Below are 21,436 nucleotides of genomic sequence, written 5' to 3'. Positions count from 1 at the left end.
GCATCACAAAACCGTGGGCTGAAAGAGTTAACACACAGCGGATCGGGGATCCTAATCCAGATCCCAAGTCCTGCTGAAGTTCAAGTTGGAACTTTGCACGTTTACAGAGCACGGTCACGTGCTGCCCAGGGGCCACACTCAGAAAGCGGTATTTAAAAACTATGAGTATTACTCCCTCCTGTAGCCATAAAAAGTGACAATACCCTGGCCGCACATCACACCTCCCCTTTTCAAACCACCACAGTGCGCGGGAGCAGTTCACTCTTTATTAACGCTCGGCCCCGGGTCACTTGGAGCTGGTGTACTTGGTGACGGCCTTGGTGCCCTCGGACACGGCGTGCTTGGCCAGCTCCCCGGGCAGCAGCAGACGCACCGCCGTCTGGACTTCCCGGGAGGTCAGTGTGGTTCGGCCCGAGTACTGGGCCAGCCGGGCAGCCTCGCCAGCCAGGCGTTCGAACACGTCATTCACAAACGAGTTCATGATGCTCATGGCCTTGGAAGAGATGCCAATGTCTGGGTGCACCTGGAGAAGTAGCAGAACCGCTCGGTTAAGGAGGAGGCTCTGCCCGATGCCGCGGGCCCCAGCCCCGGGCTCAAGCTCGGGACTGCAAGGCCGCCTCACCAGCCTCTCTCCGGAGGCCAAGTCACAGAAATAGGGATGAGTTTTTTACTACTATATCCAAGTTAAAAGTTTTTCCCAACTGCAAAAAGTAATGCTATTAAGTTCCTCCTAAGAGCACATGTAAGCATCAATCTTTGAGAAATGGAATCAGTTACACAGCGTTTGCTTTTCTCCTTTAGTGTATCTGCAAAGCGTTACCCCCAGAAAGGGACACGTAGCCGCAAAGCTCCCGGACGTGGGACTGCCACCGCGTCCAAGGGTTTACGCACGTAAGTCGGCAGATGATTACCAAATAACCGTCCGAAAGCACACTTATGTGACACGATCCCAGCACCAGGGATCTGTGGCCCTACTGTGAATCACTGCCCGACCTCCAGTGGGGCACTTTCCTCTGGGCCTCAGTTTCCTCCTCTGTCACTCAAGCTTTTGAACTAGGTGACCTCCAGCAACCCAAGCTGTAGGGGCCTGATAACAGAACGTGAGAGTGGGCAGACATGAAGTGCTTCCCTCCGAAGGGTGACCTCCGAAGGGAGGGGTGACTGCCAATGACACACTTCAGGCCAGTGGTGGAGACCGAAGTGGAACTCGGGCTCCCCCAGCCTCTGGATGTCACCGGCAGCGGGGATCCGAGCCTGAGCCCCTCATGTGGTCATCACATCTTTTCTCCTTGGGCTTGAGGGGTCACAGTGAGCTTCACAGCCCGTGGGTGACTCCCCCGGTAGCTCTCCCTCACCAGTCTAACCCAGGGCCGACCCTTGCCTCACAGTCGCGCCCCAATGTTAGGTAACGCCGCAGAGCTCACCAGTGCTCCCTCCCACGCCCACATTCGGTGGGTCTCTGGAGTCTGCCCTCCAGCCTGTCTATGAGAGTGCTGGTCCCAACCTCTCCCTGACCCCACAAAAGCAGTCCCAGAGACCCAGGTTGTCAGGTCACTGAAACTGCTACCGGGACTTAGACTGGAGACAGGCTCCACGTCTAGGATTTAGTCTCACAAGGGGGTAAGACTCGGGCGGGTGGCAGAGACGTAAGGCAGCCAAGACCACTGTTCGGCCGGCTCCCGGCCCTGGTTCTGCTGAGCGGGAAAGAGGCTTGGAGGCCAGGGTACCTGGTGCCCTTGACCGGTCGGGTGCCCGCTGATGCCCCCAAATATTTGTCAGTGAGCCAGGGCCAGGAGTAGGCGCTTCTCGCAGGTAGGTGCTCTGCTAGGCTGCAGGAACAGCGAGCATCCCCAGCACCCCTGGGTTAAGAGGCAGGACAAGCCGGAAGTAGGTGACGGGCTGCTCAGAGCCAGGTGGGCCTGAGCTCTGCAACTTTCAGGTCACGGGACTCAGTCGATGCACCAAGCCTTCATGGACCTTATGTTCCAGGTCTGGGCAGTAGACTGATCCCGTAGCTCCTCGGGGCCTGAGTGCGGAGTGGCTGGAAGGCCTTCCCCAGCACTTCCGCTCACACGCGTGGCTCCGTGCTCTGGCCCCCACTGCTAGGACTTCTTGTTTGTACCGTACTGTGCTTGGGATTCGATCACCCTTCAGCCCCACACTTTCTTGCAATCCTCCCTGTCCTAATCATGTCCCGCCTAGTCCCACCCATCATCGTCTTGCCCGCCCAAAGCCCCGTGAGCTTCTGGGCGGTGGTGGCATGCTTTAAAGGTCTCCTGCGCGTCTCTGGGGTGCGACACATACTGAGAGGTTGTAGGGACCTGAGCTAGAGCGGAGCCACCTCGAGACGGGCACAGCGTGCCTGAGGCCACCCACCACAGTGCCAGGAATAAGCAGAGGAGGACTCTCTGTCCAGTGCTCTCTCCAGGCTCTTCTGCCAGCGTGCGCCACACACCCCCACGCACGCGCACACACTCGTCGGCTCCCCGCTCTCACCTGCTTCAGCACCTTGTAGATATACACTGAGTAGGTTTCCTTGCGCCGGCCTCGCCTTCTGGACTTCTTATCGCCCGCACCACGGCCCCTTCGGCCCCCCCGCTGCAGCTGCTGGCCATGCTCCGAGCTCATCCTGCCGCTCCTCCTAACGGCCGCCTCCTGCTCCTTGGGGCATTTTATGGAGTCGGCTGCCCACCAGGTGGGGCTGGGGGCCAGCACCTGGGAGGGAGGGGGCGGGAGGGGAGGAGACTGGCCCATCCCTATCCAGAACAGGCTCTGGGCTAATCTTGTAAGAGACCGAAGGCTCCCACCTCTCCCCCAAGTGATTTCCTTTCTCTGAATGCGCGCCCTCCCCCAGGGCCCTCCCCCAGCTGACCATCTCCCCGTGCACTACACACTTGGGAGAGTTCCCACACCACCTGCCTGTGCCATGAGATCACTCTGCACCCGCTGTCCTCGCCAAGACTTGAAATGCAGGGGAGTGTCTGGAGGAACCCGAGGCACCCCGCCCCCACCCACGGAGCCCTACAATACAGCTGGGGAGGCCGGACTGGCTCACAGCAAAGAGAGGAGTAGAAGCACTAAAGAGGGGGCCTAGGGAAGAGTTCAGGAAAGAAAAACTGGTGAAAAAAAAACGGGGGTGTCTGGGGGGCTCAGTCTGCCTTTGGCTTGGGTCATGATCTCTGGGTCCCGCGATCGAGGCTTGCATTGGGTTCCTTGCTCAGTAGAGAGTCGGCTCCCCTCTCTCTCCCCCTCCCTCTGCCCTCCCCACTGCCTCTTCTCTCTCTCTCAAATGAGTACAATAAAATCCTAAAAACTGAAAACTAGTGAGGGCTACGGCAGCCGGAGCTGGCTTCATGGAAGGAACGGGGATTTGGTGCTGGTCTGGTGGCACGGGCAGGGTGTAAGTCGGGGTGGTGACAGAAGGGGGGGTCCGTGGGGAAAGCAGAGTGGAATCGGTGTGTGCTGAGCGCAGTGCGGCAGAACAGGGGCTGGGGCCAGAGGCAAGCGGCAGGAAGCCGCAGGCTGGGAGGGCCTGCCGGGCAGGGCATTGGGGCGGACTGGGTGCTGCGGGCTACGGGGGAAGATGGTGGCAAAGGGAAGAAGCAGCTGTTGAACAGAGCGGTTCTCGCTTTGCAGCTACGTGTGAACGATACTGCGGGTTAAGTGTTGCGATTACGGAAGCTGGAGCAGCACGAGAAGCGTGGAGGGGTGGGGGGAAGAGGGTTTCCCAGTCAGAAGAGGTGGGCGAGATTGGTAAAGACCAGCCACACCTGCCAGCGGGTGAAGGCAAGCCCGAGCTGGCTGCTTCCCGCCGTCGGGCTGTATCTTCCTGCCAAGGTTTAAGAGGACCAGGAGGGAATTCTTAAGCCAAATAAAAGCGCTGCTAATTTTAGGCCTTTGTAGAAATATATATAGTGGGCTTTTTAAGCATTCCTGAAGTTTTTGAAATTGGCTTTTTTGGGGGGGGGCTGGGGGAGGCGAGCTGCGTAGACGGCTTTGATTCTCCCAGTTCTGAAGCCCCGCCCAGTACCCCGTGGATTCCACACGGGACACCCCTAGGGACTTCAAAGGCAACTGGTACAAACACACCCAGGGTCTCCCTTGGCTGAGGCAGCGGGAGCTCTCCTCTTCCCATCACCCTGGCGGCTCATTCTCAAGGCCATTCTCCCCCCTACCCGTCTCTGGATGCTCGGACTGACTGAGGCACAAGGCGACAAAGGCAGGCCCCTTAGTGGTGGAGGCCGAGCCTCACTCCAGCCAAGGGCTCAGCCGCAGCCGCTCACCTCACATGCACGCTCAGCGTTCCCTCTGCCCCGGGCAGCTCTTGGACTTCAGGGCCATCTGAGTTCCTGCTCATCTTTCTTTCTTTTCTTTTTCTTAAGATTTTATTTATTTGACACAGACACAAGGAGAGGGAACACAAGCAGGTGGAGAGGGAGAGGGAGAAGCAAGCTTCCTGCTGAGCAGGGAGCCCGATGCAGGGCTTGATCCCAGGACCCTGGGATCATGACCTGAGCCAAAGGCAGATGCCCAATGACTGGGCCACCCAGGCGCCTCCCTCTTCATCTTTCAAGTTAGAGCACCAATCCTGTCTTTCTGGGTAGCTATCACAGGAACGCCCCCCCCCCCCCCCCAGTTTTGAATCCTTCTGTGTATCCTAACAACTCACAATTGAGCATCTGATCTATGCCCTGTCGTGTTCTCTCGTCACTGCTGGCATCCCCATTAGATCGTGAGCTCCTTGGGGGTTTAAGACGCCATCTGGGACTGGTTTTTGTTTTACATCGTCTTAGACGTACTGTAATCAGCACTAAAAAATCGTGGCTGTGTATGTTTCCCCACAGGGACGGCTGCTGAGGTCTGATGAATCCGCATCACTACGGACGGCCACCCGCGTGCCTGGTGGATCGAGGCGGCAAGTGCTAGTCGAGTTCAGATCGATCATGCAGAGCCCTTGGCCGGGAAGTAAATTGGGTCATATTAACAAAAATGAAGGCCACAGACCGATAAAGTAACGAGACTTCCCGTATCCCCCCCCCAGGAATGGCGGTTCACAAACTTGTTGAAAACGCAGACTCCTGACCGTTTCTGCAGCGTTCACCCCACCAGATGGAATCAATAGGTCGGGCCGGGTGATCCGCACTTTACCAAGCACCACCTGCCCCAAGTACGGGGTACAGGTGGCAGCAAGGGAGCCTCAGGCCACGCTGAAAAACGTGTCCCAGGAGAGAGGGTCTCAACGTTCGGCCCCCACGTGAGCAGCATCGGCAGCACCTGGGAACTTGCTAGAAATGTTCTCATTCCTGGTCTCCCCCCAACCTACTGAACCAGACCCAGCGACTGGTGATCTGATGAGTCTTCCAGATGACTCTGATGTGTGTTGTGAGAACCATGGCCCAAGGCACGATTTCAGATCAAAGGAAGGAGAGTTATTCCAGCTCCGAAAGACTAGTCTTAAGTCTGCATCCACACCACCAATCCCCACCCAAGCTCTTGCTGCGGGGAGGGGCGCTGCCACTGCAGGGAGGAGGGGAGTAAAGGGCCCAGAGAGCAGAAAAGGAAGGTAGGGACCATGGCTTCTTCTTTCTTTATTGGACACTTCGTAGATGTCACGCAGGTCTAAAAGTTACACTGTTAAATAATGATTTAAAAACCGACCAGGACTAAAGCCCTGGTCCAGAGCTCCGAACCAGAAGCAGAAAGGAAGGGGGGCGGTGGGCTGGGGGGTACTCCTCCAACATCACCAAGACCCAGAAAACGAGGACCCTAAGCTCTTCCACAGGCCAGCCCAGGATGTGGGCCCTTGGGCTAACCCTCAGGTGCCTCTGGCTGCATCACTATCAGGTCAGTAACCAGCAAGGAGCTGGCTGAAGAGCCAGCTGAGTCCAGACATGGACAAAAGTAACTGGAAGGGCAGGAAACGGACAGGTACTGTCCAGCTGTAGATAAGATCACAGAGTGCAGCTAAGGCAGGTGGGGGCGGGGGGGGGCTGGGGAGGGGGATTGCAGCAATGCAGGAGTGTGGCCCCAGAGGCCCAGCCCGGCCCGGGCAGGGGCTCACACGTTGTGGGTCCTCCTGGTGAGCTGGGGCTCTTCGCCCACCAGCTTGGACTTGAGGTGCTCCTTGTAGGCCAGGATGTCTCCAGGCCACTTGGTGATTGTCTGCTTCTCACAGACCCAGATTTCCTGTGCAACCTAGGAGGCAAATTATAGGCTTGGTAATTACTCCTGGCCAGCACTCGCTGTCCCCGCCCAGAAGACCACCGTCAGGCGAATCCAGGAAGAACCCCCCCACCCAGCCCCATATCTAGCTCAGTTTCACCCTCTCGAGGTGCTTTGCGATGCCGAGCCCAGGGTCCCGTAGCTAGCAGCTTCGGAGCCTTCCAAGCCAAGATCTGCTGCGTCTCCTCATCTCCATTCCCCAGCAGGGCCTAGATCCTTTGAGGGGCTTCCCTCCCAGCTCCCTTTTCTCCACCGCACCTTTTCCGAAGCTTCAGGGAAATGACCAGCAGCTTTTCCAGCAGTGACTGGTGGTAACCCCTTGACTAATCCAAATCCTCCTCAGTATAATACTATTTCAGTGCTAAAGAATCTTGGGGCAACAGTAAAGCACCCTGCTCTCCACCCAGCTCCCTCACCAGTTCTGGCTAACTGCCAAGAGGGCTAACGTTCCCAAATCACTACTGAAAAACATGAAGTATTTCCACTAAGAATCTCTAAGTTTCTCAGAGAGCCGTAAAATCTGGTCCTCATCACCCTGTTTACACCAAGACCTTTTCCCACATTCAATAAACATGTATTAAGTGCCCCCCCCCCCCCCCCGCCATGACTGTTCTACCCAACCTTCTCCGAGATGCCCTCTGCTCTGACTCCCACTCCAGCCGGGGGCCTCACCTGCTGAATGAGTCTGAAATCATGGCTGACCAGCATCATACCACCCTCAAACTCATTGATGGCATCGGCCAGGGCGTCGATGGTCTCGATATCCAGGTGGTTAGTGGGCTCGTCCAGGAAGAGCATGTGGGGGTTCTGCCAGGCCAGCCAGGCCAGACACACTCGGCACTTCTGCCCATCAGACAGGTTCCGAATGGGGCTCACCTGAGTGGAACCATGACATTCATCGAACTTGCTGTTCCTCCCACCACAGAGCATGAGTCCCCCCTCCCCGCGCTTCTCCATCACCGTTCTCACCATTCTACGGGAAGGAAGACCCAAGACCACAGAGTGAGATGGTGACGCGGCTACCAGTCTCTCAAGGCCTGCAGCGAGAAACGTGGCGGCCTGAAGCCCCTGCCGTTTCTAAGGCCATCCCTCTTCTCTCGCTCACCACTTACATTGTAACTAATTGGAACAATCTGGTGGATCCTCAATCCAGATCTGAGTCCAGGAACTCTTTTCGAGGTTCCCGTTTCACTCACCCTCAAGCACTATGGTTTATCTTGTTGGTCTGCGGCCAGGGCATGTCAGAGACTAGCATGCTATCCCTGCCCCACCCCCACAAGACGACATGAGCACTAAAATACATATGACTTAGGGCAAAGGAAAGCTAGTGGCTTCTCTTGGATGCTAGAATCAAAGGGAGACACTTTTCAGTAAAGTATACAACTTTTGATCTCAGGGTTGTGAGTTCAAGCCCCATGCTGGGTGTGGAACCTACTTTAAGAAAAAAAAAAAAAAGGAGGGGGGAGCGACTTTTGGGATAGCTCCCAAGCCCAGGTTACCAGGACAGTGTTCCCTGACCACACAGCCCGATCTCCCAGTTATCTGGGGCTGCTCTGCTGACCTGCTGTTTCCCAGTGAGACCATATCGACCAATGATCTTCCTCATTTCTTCCTTCTCCTTGATCTCGGGGTAACACTTCATCATATACTCCAAAGGTGAGAGGTCTAAGTCCAGCTGCTCTTGTAAATGCTACAGGAAAAAAGAATCCACTCAGACGTGATTAACGGTCCACTTCAAAAGGAACCCTGCTGGGTTAACTGCTGAGTAACTCTGCCTCTGCCCAGGCACCTGTTCGAGATTTCAGGAGAAGCCAGCAAAAGCTGCCTTGGTCTCATGCAGCCCCCTTCCCACAGCCTGGACACCACCCCGTCCCCCAAGGCCTGGCCTTTACCTGATGGTAACGCCCTATCTTGACGTGAGAGTGTTTTCGGATCATCCCGTCTGTGGGTAGTAGCTAGAAAGAAAGAGTATTGGGTGGAAAGATAAGCACACGGAAAGGGAAGCTCGGTCCGAAGCAGACATGGGCAGAGCAGGAAAATAAGCCTATGTTCACTGAAGAAGATGCCTAACTTCCTGAACAGAATCTAGACCCCCTCACAGACTGCTCATCTGGCCATGCTAAAAATATTTAGGAAGTTACACTGAGACAGATGTTCTCTAGGGAACCAAAGATACATACGACACGGTCTACTCAGTCATTAAATATCTACTATAGAAGGCACCATCTGTAAAACAAAGGACTTGGACACACGCACAACATAGGTTTCCTCACACGAAAACATTATCCCTAAATGCACGTGTTCCTCTAAAGGCTCTAACTGAAAAACAGGAAAAATGTCGAGACGCGTGTTTTCTCTCACACTCTCACACTCGCACGCAGGCACAGATCCTCCTTCCCTCCCTCCGAGGAAACAGCTCCAAACTTCAGCACTGCCGGCGACAACCGCCCCCACCCCGGAAGCCAGCGCACCGGCCGCCAGCGGCTCGCTCACCACCGGCGTGCTGAGCCCCTCCAAGCGCAGTGGCCCCGCACCCCTCCCTCTTCCGCACACACACTAAGTACCTGCTCTTCGAAATCCCACACCCCACCTCGGCACGTACCTCTCCAGTCAGCAGCTTCAGAAGAGTCGACTTCCCTGCTCCGTTGGGCCCCACCAGAGCCACTCGCGTATCGAGATCGATACCAAATTCTAGATTGTTGTAGATGCAAGGCTGAGGTGGGTGTGAGACAGAGAGGAACATGCGGCTGGGTTACCCACCCACCTGGCTGGTAGATCAACCCCGCCATGTCCCCAGTCACCACCGGAGAAGGAAGGAGTGTGGAGGAGGAAGGCAGCGCTCACAGCAGACCCCGACCCTCCACCCACCAACTCAGCTGAGCAGTTTTCCTCCAAGTACTTGAAGAGGGGCCGCTGTGAGAGCCTGGATGCGGCGCCTGAGCTACCGCGCCTGACACAGCCCGTGACGGCACGGGTTAGCAGGCGGGTTCAGCAAAGAGCAGCAGACTCTCCCAGTCAGCTGACGCTTATCGTATAAAATGCAGCCCAGCCTCCCGACCACACAGGAGTACTCACCCCATCTTTTGTATACTTGAAGCTCACATTCTGCACCATGATGACAGGTGGAGGAATCTTGCCACACGGTGGGAAATAAAATGACAGTGTCTAGAAACAGGAGACGGTGCTTATCAAGTTAGGTTGTCTCCTATCTGCCACACCGTAGGCCACTAACTTTACCCAAGTGGACCCTACCTTGTCGCTCACGACCCTCTCTGTCAGTCCCGATGCCATCATTTTCTGTAGTGTTTTCTCCTTGCTCTGGGCCTGCCGCGCCAGCTTGGCACTGCCGTGACCAAACCTAGCAATGTAGTTCTGAAAGAGACCAGAAAGGGGGCTTGGAGTACGGGCAGGTGCCAAACGACTCATTTTAAATGTGGAGTAAATACTGATGACAACGTCTTCTGACTTCCCGCTCCCCAAAATTCCCCAGACACCCTCCTCCAACTCTCCTGGAGAGCTTAGCTCTACCTTCATGTGCGCGATCTGGTCTTGCTCCCAGTGAAACCTCTTCATCTGGTTCTCCTCCAGCTCCAGCCGCGTCTTCACGTACTGATCATAATTACCCTGCAGAGAAACGTGCCAGGCAAGGCAGGCAGCTTTAACCTCGCTCCCGGCTCTCAGGGTTCAGGGGGTGTGGGATGGCATCGGACTTGACCCTGGCTATAAGACTGTGTGGTAGGGAAAGAGAAAGCATGTTAACAGAGCATACCCTAACCCAGAATCTGACATCTTTCAAACCGTGTGCCTCTCACTCTTAGCTTAGGCAGGGCAGGACTGCAGAGCAAACCCTCGGGTTGGCCGTAAAGACACCCACAGCGCTGGCAGTGGTCCTGACCGTCCGGACATCACGAGGCTCACAGCCTTCCAAGAGCGCCTCCGACTGCTCCCCACCCTGCTTCGAGGATAAAGCCCCACGCAGGCTACAGAAACTGCACCCAGAAAGGAAGACAGACCAATCAGATCGAGGACCCAGCAAACAGCACAGTTGGACTGTCATGGTTTCTATCTGTAAAATGTTGGACTCAACCTAAATATTCATCAAAAGGGGCCTGACAAGTAAGCTAGTAGATAGCTACGCAATGAGATATCATGTAATTACTGAAAGAATAAGGCTACTCTATACGTATTCATGTGGGAAATAGTACAAGATATATTAAAATAGAAAAGCAACCTACAAAAGAGAACATTACAGCTCTGATATGTATACACAACATTTTCTAAATTCCTTGTAAGTGTACAAGGAATCTCTGGAAGGCTATATAAGAAATTATTACTATTCCTACTATGAGCGTAAGTATGAATGGAAAGGACTTCTATTTTCTTTCTTTTTTTGAAATACAGAAAATGAATAGGAAAGGCAGACAAGTGGGCTGTTGAGATCCTGACTCCCATCCTTCACAGAAGGCGGTGAAAGTGCTGTCCTGAAGCAGAGTTAAGGAGTCATTCAAGGAGGCAGGGAGCGACAGGGCGTGCCTGGGCACCATGAGAAGCCAACCTTCTGACCGTAAGGCAAAGACACACCACGTACACAGGCTGCCAGTCGATGGCCTACAACCTGAGCACAACTACTTTCAGACTAAAATAGAACAGGCTGCAGAACTCCTTGTCCACGTCTTTTTATAGCAATAGGTAGAAAAGGGCTACTAAATGTTGTCGTTTGCTTTTTTTAAAGGAGAGCTCCAAGGAGCTGATAAGCACAGAGGTTGCTGTGGAGAAGCTGGGGCCTACTCACCGTGTAATACTTCAGCTTCTTGTTGTGCATGTGAATGATGTTGGTGCAGACGCCATTCAGAAAGTCCTGGGAATGGGAGACGAGGACCAGGATGCGCTTAAAACTGTAAAGCCAGAGAAAACCAGTCAGGGAGGTGCTCAAAACTGTGCCGGTCCACAACAGCGGAGAAGAGGGACCCAGAAACCCTTCATCTTTTGCCATCCCTACTCTGGAGCACCCTTCAGATTTTACAGCCCATTCCCGGCTCCCAGCAGCCAGCCAGGCCACCAGCACACAAGCCACTGTAATGACACTTTGATGCCTTTCAGTCTGGGTTTCATCAATCTTTGAACTTTCAGCAGAATGGAGCAGAGATGGTAATTTAACATGATGGTAAAATAAATGTATGTCCACAAACAAATCCGTAAGTGTCTCTAATAGGTGGGTGGGCAGAACTGAACAGGTGCGATAAAAATCACTATATTCTGCTTTTTGAAAGACGATACCAAGTCATGGCAGAGACCACTAACAGCCTGCCTCAGAGCTGGGAAGATATTCCAATTATTCAGCTCTTTAGCCATGTCACGGTACTGTGATCGTAAGTGGAGTCCCTTCTTTACGTGAGGCATTTTAATATGGTTAAGAGAAAAATACTATCTGAAGACGTGTCTGAAGTACGAAGGTGTTGTATTTCAAATGCGAAGAACCAAGAAAGTTAAAAAAAAACAAAACAACAGGCACATTTCAGACTAAAAACAACCACTCAAACGAAACGGCCTGCACTAAGGGTGCTTACCGTTTTGCCAATCTGGCCTCCAAGCAGCCTGGCATCAGTTCCTTTTCCCACTGCTCTTCTATCCCTGCAGTTTCTAGCCAGTCCTTTCCTTCAGACTCTGCTCAACTCCCCCCTTCCAGAACCTGCCCACTCCCAACCCCCAGCCCCAGGCCCTTACGTCTTTAATTCTTCTTCCAACCACACACAGGCATCGAGGTCCAGGTGGTTGGTGGGCTCGTCCAGGAGCAGCATGAAGGGGCGAATGAAGAGGGCTCTGCAGGACAGGAAAGGAGACAGAGCGCCTTCAGTCTGCGGGGGGCCACAAAGGAGGACACTGCCTTGCCTTCTACCTACAACCCTGGTCAGGTCTGACCTCAGTCCTGAAATCTCTTCTAGGTTCTGTGCCTTCGAGGAAAGGGGAGAACCAGGAGAGAAACCAGGGCTGAGATGAAAGGGCAGAACATGGGGCTGAGAAGCATGAGGACGGCATAGTTTGAGGACAAGGTTGTAAAAGTCCTTACAAGTCTGGAAAGTCTTTCACGCTGAAGCTGATGACCAGCGGGAAGACAAAAGGACAGAGGAAACCAATTGTGAAGGCAGAAAGTATTCAAGCTAAAGCTCTCTGATGGGGTTGCCAGACTTTAGCAAGAAGGCCAGAAAATGTTCTCTTCTTAGGTGGAATCTCAAGTCGGCAAGAGTGAGGGGACAGCACCTGTTCCTAGACCCACAGTCACCACAGTGCAGAGCTTTTTAGAAGTAAGATTTCCGGGCACCAAATGCCAGTATTCCAACTGGACAGATGTGAAAAAGAGGCCAGGAAATCTGTACTTCTAAGAGCTCCTTAGGGGAACCAGAGGTAGCTACTCCTTGCTCTCACGTGGAACCATGGCTCACAGGGAATGCACAGGCAGCCTCGCTAAAGCAGTGCCTCAAACCTCACCAATTCCCCTGGCAGGGAACTGTGGGGTGAGGGAGCCATCTATTTAACTGGAGACTTTCTGGGGGAACTGCTGAGGGAATGATGGTCTCTACAAACTCACTTTGGGTCCAGGTCATAAGAAGTAAGGGCAGAGTTCTTAATAACTGCCCAATATTTTATCTTTATATAGCAAGGATCAGAAGGACTGAAACATAAAAAAGGACGGGAGTCGGGAAGAAAGAAATGGACCTACTTTACCATTTTACCTAGGGTTGATCCTAGGATTCCCAAACACTGCCAGAAACCCAACAAAGATCACTTCAGGCGGGAAGCTCACTCATTAGCCCAAGCATACCACCCCTCTCCATCCTGTTGAAGTCGTGTCTTGTTACTGACCACTGGCCTCTGTTCTCCAGTTCTACTGGAGTAAGCGTTCAACCCTGAGGGAAATGGGGAGCTACGGAGGGTAGAGAAGGAGGAAGAAACTCACCTGGCAAGGGCAACCCTCATTCTCCAGCCCCCACTGAAGTCTTTCAGCTTCTTGCGCTGCATGGCCGGAGTGAAACCCAGTCCATGCAAGATCCGCGAGGCCCTCATCTCCGCCTTGTCGGCATCCAGCTCTTCCAGGCGCTCGTAGAGCTCCATGAGCTTCTCACACTCCGCTGTGGGCAGTGAATGGCTTGTGAGGCTCCCTGGGCCTTCCCTGGGAGGAGGGCCACCCCACCCCAGGTCTGGAGCCTACCATCCTCGTGAGCCAGCCGCTCCGCCTCCCGCTCCAGCATGGCCCGCTCCGTGTCGACTTCCATCACACACTGCAAGGGTGTCTTGTCACTAGGGGGCATCTCGCGAGTCAGATGGTAGATGTCAATGTGCTCAGGGATGGGCACTTCCCGCTTCCCGATAGCAGAGAGCAGCATGGACTTCCCTGAGGACAGCGGGCAGAGAAGGGGACGAGGACACTCAGCACAGGTCGCTCTGAGTCCCCTCTGTCAGTTCCGCCACTCTGGCCAAACCGTGACCTCACCGTTTTTTTGAGTCCCTTCCTTCCTTCCTTCCATACATTCACATCCTATTAATCACCCCCGCCCCCGCTGCTTTCTGCGGCTACCTTTCCGACTTTCCTCCAATGCGTGTCCCACCCTCCTCCGTGAAGTCGGTTCACCTGCAGTGGCCTCACACCCCGCCCCCGCCGCCCCCGCCCCACTTCTCCAGCACCTACGGTCTGTAACTCCTCCTGTGGTACTTACCACGTACTGCTCTGTACTGCTAGTTCCTTTTCCCTGGACATATGTGGTCTCCCACCCATACTGTAAACTCCTTGCTTTGCACATAGCTGGTGCTAAGTAAATACTTGCTGAGTGACAGGCGAGCCAAGGAGAGACACCTCCCACCTCGCCTTCCAAGGGCCTCACCAATTCCATTTAAGCCAATGAGGCCATAACGACGGCCTGAGTTCAATTCCAGTTTGGTGTCACTGAGCAGCTCTTGCCCATGAAAGGTGAGGGAGAGGTTGATAATGTGGGCGTCGGTACTGTTGGGGTGAGAGGCAAGGACACCAGTGACAGCTCGAGCAGCAGCTTTCTTCATCTCAAAGTCCTCCAGCTCCTTGGTCAGCAAATCCACTTCTGCAGACAGAAAAGAAGTTTGGGAAAAGGGTGAGACAGACCCCGCCCTCGCACTCAAAGAGCATTCAGACAGCTCAGTTAGTAGAGAATCAAACTTTTGAACTGAGGGTCCAGGGTTCAAGTCCCGATTTGGGCACTGGTGGTCTCTGCCCCTTACTTAGGTGACCAAATGTTATCCTACGAAGGGCCAAAGGCTGAAAAAGACGTGCCCTGCAGGACCCGGGTTCAAGATCAAGTGGAGCTCACGCAAATGTTTCACAAGCTTTACAGAGTGTATACATTGTATATAGATGTATCCTAATACCCTCCTTTCATGGACTATTTTTTTTCTCACAACTTGTTCTTTTAATTCTAACACCTCTTGTTAAACAACATAAATGCATGAGGGGAATGGCTAGAACTCCCAATTTTCCTTCATATGTATGTGTTCAAAGGTTCATTCCTAAAACCCAAAAGAAAGCAGAAACTACAGAAGTACAATTCTCCTATTGCGTGACCTAGTGGAATTCCATATTCCACATATGCTTCTAAGCAGTGGAAAAGGGACCAGTGTGAGAAAACACATGAAGGGATCAACACACGCAGAGCCAAGGCTGGGATAACCAGATGTTCCCAAATCTGGAGGGTTTCAGCGATGCAAACTGACCACGAGCCTGTGGTTTTTCAGGCATGAGTACATCTTTAGCCTGGGAAGAATGATTAACGTTACTGGCTACTCAATGCTGAGTTTACTCTGGGCCCGAGACTGTGCCGCATCATCCTTCTCCATATAACTTAATTCTTACAACACATTCTTACAACACAATTATAATTCTTAATTCCTAAGGTATATACTTATAATCTCTCTTTTATAATGAAGAGGTTAAATTACACAGCCAAGGTGAAAAAAAATCGTTAGTAAAAACAAACAAAAAAATCCCCAAAAAACAGTTAGTGACAGAGCCAGAATTTGAACCAGGTGATCTTATCTAGGTCACTATAGTACCTTTACAGAAAGGAAAGTGCCCTTGAAGTATTATTTTTTTTAAGATTTTATTTATTAATTGATAGAGTGAGAAAGCACAACCAGGCAGAGCAGCAGAGGCAGAGGGAGAGAGGGGCTCTCCACTGAGCAGGGAGCCCAATGCGAGGCTCGATCCCAGGACCCTGGGATCAAGACCTGAGCCGAAAGCAGACACCCAACCCAATGAGCCACCAGGCGCCCACCTTGAAGTATTACTGAAATGGGACAGAAATGGGGGCAGAGGGAGTCCTGGTAAGCTTCTTCCAAAAGAGAATAAGACTATTTATTTACCCTTTTGGGAGGGAGTCAGGAATTACACATGAGGTACCACTACTATGAGAATTTTCTGATTTTTTTTTTTTTTTTTTTAGTTCTTGTTATCCTTACCTATGTTCCCTTAGTGATTTTACAGAATCCCTGAATGCAAAAAGACTATGTGCTTGTCCTCAGGAGGAATAAAGATGGGGTAGAGAGATGGAGAGAGCCCTCTCCTTGGGGACAGCAACTCCGAGAGAGAGGGCGAGTGGTGGTTAGTCTCAGGCCACTCTGAATACCCCATCCCGGCAGCTGATTAGTACTGCTGGTGCCATTACCCACCCTGAGGCTAACCCTGCTCTACCTTCAAGGAGTCAACACTGAGGGCAGAGACCTCTAGACAGACGGCAGGCACTCCATATCCACCTCAGCTCCCGGCACAGTGTGTTATAAATAAGTGCTTGATGAATACGTTTTGAATGGAGATCAAAGGTTTTGTTTTCACTGAGTGAAGGAACTTTCAGTCTCTTTTCTATGTGGTTGAGTTATCAGGCTTCCCACAACTCCACTTCACGCCAATCCCTATTCTAGATGCTGCGTAAGAAGTAGTTTGTGATCTAGATCAGCAGTTAGTGAACTTTTTCTTAAAGGGCCAGATGTTAAATATTTCAGGGTTCACGGGCTAAGTGGCAAAATCAAGACATTTGAAATGTAACCATTTAAAAAAAATGTAAAAAACCATTCTTAGCTTAGGAGGGGGGGTAGCTTAAAAAAAAAAAAAGGCTGACCAGATTTGGCCAACTGCCTGTTTTTATAAAGTTCTACTGGAACACAGCCACACTCATCATTTGCAGAGTGTCTGTGGCTGCTTTCCACTACAATGGCAGAGCTGAACAGCTGCAAGAGACCATATGGCTCACAAAGCTACAAATATTTACTATCTGCATCTTTACAGAAAAAGTTCGCTGATCCCTGGTCTAGAATTCCATCTGCTCAGGCAAGAGGAAAATCAAAATTAAGGGAAAGCTATATAGTCTTTTCTCTTGACCTCTTCTAGTTTACCGCATCTAGAATCTAAATCACCTTCCAAGCTTCAAAAGTAAGAGACTTAAAACAGACCTCGTTTTCCTAGCCTACAACATCCCAGGAAACACTTGCCACTTAAAGAAAAGTGAAGAGCACTGATGAGATGGAAAAGGGATTCTGGAATAAACTTTATCCGAGAGAATACTGTAGACTTCACAAGAAGTCCCTTTCTACTCACTCCTCAAACAAAAGGACCAGCTGAACTCCAGGATCTGTCTTGAAGAGCGTCACATTCTAAAGAAGGTTAAGCTGTCAGAGGTCACTTTCCTTGGTATTTATTTTGATCTTTCCATACCTTAGTACCTAAGACAGACTGTGTGACAGTGGCAATCAGTAAAGGTTGGAGAATGATGACCTGGAACATCAAGTAATCTCAAACTCAGGAGAGAGGACTGTCTTGGGAGAGGGAGCAGAAACGACATGGGTCCCTGACAATAAGAAATGTTTTAGGACGATTGGAAAGAAAACCGATATCACATTTCAGAACAGCAGCTGCCTGAGGAAGCAAGGTGGAAACCAAAGCTCTCCTATAACTGAGCTGGGGAAACCACAGCTGGGCTCCCTGGAAATCCTATTTTCCTAGGGGCAAAAGTGACCAAGAAATTTGTAATGGGAACCATGGACGACCGTCCCAAGTAGGATTCACTTTACTACCTTTCCAGTTCAGCCAGAGACAGCTGATGACAGACACTGCTTCACCATGGTTGTCTGGAGGGGACCCCACCTCTCCATTTGAGAGGTCACGACTCAGCCTCCTCATCCACTCCCATCATTTTCAACTTGGCAAAATCCTCCACTACACTGACCGGGAATAAAACTTCCACGTGGCCTGATCTTACCGCACCAGCTTTCTCCCAGAATTCTTATTTTGGACACAATTCCTAGCACTCAGTTCTGTCTTCTTAATCATTTTTATCTCCCCCTTTTCCGAATTCCTATCTGTTATGACTTGTATTGGTAATTGTGCTCTCTTCTTCAAACATTTACTTAGTATCTCCATCTGCAAGGTTAGTCCTATAAAAAAGTACGACCCAAGAAATATGGTCCCTGCTCTCAAAAATCAAATGATTTAGATGAAGAAACAGAAGACACAACATAAAAAGTAATACTACACGACAGCACAGGGGTATAGTGGATGGTACTCTTTTAAAGGTCAGGTTTGATGGGGAAAGCTCGACTCTCCTGAGCTGGGCCCCGGGGGAATGTGAAATGCAGTTAGAACAAAAACTGTGGTATTAGAACCTTAGTGTATAAGGGCAAAAATGTCATGGCTAGGCAAAGAACAATAATCGTCTGGTTGGACCAGGTCTGTCTGGGGAATTTTCAGGCAGGAAAGAAGATGGGATGAGACCTCCCAGGGCCTGGAAAATTCTGTATCACACACTGTTCGTGCCTCTCCAGGTGGGCTGTAAGTTATCAGAGAGCAGACTGTTCAAAGTACACGAGTATGCAGCACGGTGTCTAGCACTCCAGACGTGCTCAATAAATCCTTCCCAAAGTATAAGTAACAGAAAAGCATCTTTTCCCAGGGAAAATCCAAAAAAGCAATTCAGAAGTTTCCCTCTTGGTCAAGTTACTACCCCTGCGAGGACACAGGTATGATGTGGCAAAGAACCTGGCACACTGACCACCGTGTGTAGAAATGGAAAGTGAGAAAAGGGCAAAGAACTGACCTCCTTCTCAGGCTTGCACGCGCAGCACCAAGAGAGCACAACACCCGTACATGTGTTTGCCCCTAGGTATGTGAGAACCTTGTGTTCGGTTTTCCTGATCAAGAACAAGAGGGCACACGCTCCAACGCTATCGGTCTGGTTCACCATGAAAAGTTCTGCGGCACCAGATACATTTCTCTCCAGTGCCCCCCGGCATCAGGATTCTGACTCCGGCTTGGGCATCCATCGGGTTGTAGCAACCATCCCAGGAACCCACGTCTCCCTCAATTCACCTGTGGTCTCTCGGCCATTGGCCTCATTTTTCTCCTCTGCCACCTGTGGTTCTGTGGCAGCGTCTCCGTTTTCTTCGTGTCCCTTTCTGGGCCGCTGTCGTGCTTTGGCAGCTTCCTTCTTTTTGGCTGCCTTCTTCTTGGCCAGGTCGGAGGGCATGGTGACGAACCAGAGGGGCACGAAACTGTTCTTACAGGGAGCCTGAAGAAAGGCAAACACCCCCAAATCCTGAACGTGTGGTAGAAAGCCCGGGCCCTGCTCCATCCCGCTCAGGAATTTTCCTATCAAGCCTCGGGTACCCTGCTCCGCCCATGCCTAGCCGCTCCAGATTTTGGGAGGGTGTCTCAAGCCAATTCCGGTCCTGGGCCGCTCTTCTAATCTTAACATCGCTTCCCTGAGGCTTTGTCCACCAATCCTCACGGACTGCCTCATTCTGGAAACGCTCCTCCTCTCAGGGCCTCCAGTGAGGGACCAGGTTCTGCCCCCTCGGCAGAGGTCCCCGTCTCCGGTTTCCCCACAACTTGGCGCTCGGCGTTCCAGCCGGCGCCTCGCTCTCCCGGGCTTCCTCCTCCCATCTGCCTCATCCCTCCTCTCCGCTGTCCCCCTCCACACCACCGAGCCGTCGGGCCCAGCTTCTTCCCGGGACGCACTCATCTGCCCCTCGGTGAGTCCCCTCCGGGTCTCCTCACTCGCCACCCCCGGGACTTTCCCCAGCCCCCGCCCGTCAGCGTCTCTCCCTGGGCCCTTTCTTCTCTTCCGCAGCCTCCTCCATCCCGACCCCGTCCCTCCTCCCTCTTCTCTTCTTCCCTCCCCCCTCACCGGCCAGCACCCTCCCCCCGGCGCCCCTTCCCCCAACTCACTGGGCCTCGCCGCTCGGCCTCTGTCGCAACAGAGCTGCTCCTTGGGCTCCTCCGCGTGCGGCCGGCTCACCAGCCAATCACGGCATCGCGCGGCTGTCGGCGCGCCGCCGCGCAGACTCCTGGGAAGTGTTGTCCTCCAGTCGCGGAGGCCGGGGCAGAGACGTCTTCTCGAGAACTACCGCCTATCGCAGGGACCGCGCGGGCTCGCGTGACGTCATCAGGATGAGCGAGGATGGGGGGGATTAGAGTCCGGAGCCGGCAGCCGACCTGCCCACTTTGGGCCCTGGAAACTGCGACCCCCAGACTGCTCCTCGGATAAGGGGCTGGGCCTTCCAGGCTTTACCCCGCCTCCCCCAAAATAGGCAGAGTTCTGTGCGGATACTGTGTCTATAGGGCCGCCCAGCCGGCTCACACAGCGGGGCGAGCGACTACACTTCCCAGCATGCGTCGGGCGGCAGTGGGTCGAAACAATGGGCAGAGGAGAGGCGGGAGGCGGAGGGAGGAGGAGGAGGAAGGAGGGGGAAGAGTGAGGCGACTGGGAAGAGAGGGCGAAGAAGGGGCGTCACGACGAAGGTGATGCGAGGAACGGAATTCCTCTTTGAAAGAAAGACGTCCTCGTTTTATGGAACCGAGATTTTAGATGCCGGCCCCGTGTTAACCAGACTTGCAGAGGGCGCCGACCGCTGTCCCGAACCTTGGCCGCGGAGCCCCCACTCCAGGATGGTTAGATTCCGTCCAAGCCGTGTAAGTCTGGTGGTAAGAGCTCTGAAGTTTAAAGAAAAACAAAAACCAGACGAACAAGAACATCTTCCCTGAGTGTAGCTGTATCACCAGGTAGATCTGTAACCTTGCCCTTTTTCTCTCGAGTCTCACTGTTGAAAATCCCTCACGGACTTCTCATCGCCCACGCTGTAAATCCCAAATTTGTAGCCTCAAATACAAGGCAGACCTTTCGTGATCCCTGTTACTCCTCCAGGCTTCTGACTAGCGGCGCCCCACCGTCAGTGACACAGCCAGAGAGAGGCAAATGAAGCTTTTAGTCCCTTTGAGCACATTCTCCAAGTGTCCCCCCCTCCTGCCCCTGCAGTTAAAAAAAACAAAAACAAAAAAACTAACTCTTCTCACCATGGAACTAGCTTTCCTCTTCAAACTTGATGCTCCACTGGACTTTACCTGTATTTCAAGTAAGCCTTGCTATTTCATGCTTTCACACCTTGAGTATAGCTTTTTCTGGAATACTAATTACCTGGCCATTAATTACCTGGCCATTATATGTCAGGCTCAGAGCTAGATGCTGGAGTTCTGATGGAGAAGAGTTATTCCCTGACCTCAGGGAACTCACAATTAAGAAGGAGCATTTATTTTTAAAATTAAAAAAATATATATTTATTCATCAGAGAGCGAGCTCCCATGCTCACAAGCAGGGGGAGAGGCAGACAGAGAAAGAAGCAGACTCCCAGCTGAGCAAAAAGCCCCCAGGAGTGGGGCTCAATCCCAGGACCCTGAGATCATGACCTGAGTCTCAAGGCAGACCCTTAACCTACTGAGCTGCCCAATCCCCCCAGCAAAAACTTTCTTCATGAAGCAGAGAAATTATATATGGTTGTGGATTACATAAAATCACTCATCCAAGCACTTAGCCTCTTGGGAGTACTGTGGACAATATGCCTCCCTCTCCCAGCCTCATTGAAATGTGTGGTTTCAGGCAGGTTACAGAGAACTAACATTTATTATGCTCTTACATTTATGCTATCCCATTTATCCTCCCCCCCAAACTCTGGTGGGTATTATTACCATTTTGCATATTAGAAACAAAAGCACAGAGCTGTTAATAAGACAACACTTCTGGTAGGAGACAGTGTCAGGATTTGAGGATGGAATTTTCTGGTCTGCAAAGTGGCTTGGCATGGCCAGAGAAAGACTAACCAGCAACTTCTCTGAAGCCACCCACATAGCAACCAATCACATCCATGATTT

General features: G+C 52.3%; 2 protein-coding genes across 2 annotated transcripts; both read right to left on the bottom strand.

The window, feature by feature from the left end:
• Nucleotides 1-286: 286 nt before the first annotated feature.
• Nucleotides 287-2,628, bottom strand: LOC123952079 (histone H2B type 2-E1). The gene is made up of 2 exons (XM_046021323.1): nucleotides 2,497-2,628; nucleotides 287-523 (listed from the first exon to the last, which is right to left on the bottom strand). The coding sequence occupies exons 1-2, from the start codon at nucleotides 2,626-2,628 to the stop codon at nucleotides 287-289; spliced, it is 369 nt and encodes a 122-aa protein (XP_045877279.1).
• A 2,938-nt stretch (nucleotides 2,629-5,566) lies between these two features.
• Nucleotides 5,567-19,559, bottom strand: ABCF2 (ATP binding cassette subfamily F member 2). Its single transcript, XM_046021322.1, has 15 exons — nucleotides 19,460-19,559; nucleotides 18,602-18,800; nucleotides 14,100-14,312; nucleotides 13,430-13,612; nucleotides 13,178-13,349; nucleotides 11,947-12,042; nucleotides 11,015-11,117; nucleotides 9,751-9,846; nucleotides 9,475-9,594; nucleotides 9,298-9,387; nucleotides 8,825-8,935; nucleotides 8,115-8,177; nucleotides 7,784-7,912; nucleotides 6,895-7,098; nucleotides 5,567-6,195 (listed from the first exon to the last, which is right to left on the bottom strand). The coding sequence occupies exons 2-15, from the start codon at nucleotides 18,756-18,758 to the stop codon at nucleotides 6,058-6,060; spliced, it is 1,875 nt and encodes a 624-aa protein (XP_045877278.1). The 5' UTR covers nucleotides 18,759-18,800; nucleotides 19,460-19,559; the 3' UTR covers nucleotides 5,567-6,057.
• Between the last annotated feature and the right edge of the window lie 1,877 nt (nucleotides 19,560-21,436).

This window comes from Meles meles, chromosome 10 (assembly GCF_922984935.1).
Source record: "Meles meles chromosome 10, mMelMel3.1 paternal haplotype, whole genome shotgun sequence".
Classification (NCBI taxonomy): domain Eukaryota; kingdom Metazoa; phylum Chordata; class Mammalia; order Carnivora; family Mustelidae; genus Meles; species Meles meles.
This window is presented reverse-complemented; position numbering and strand designations above follow the sequence as displayed.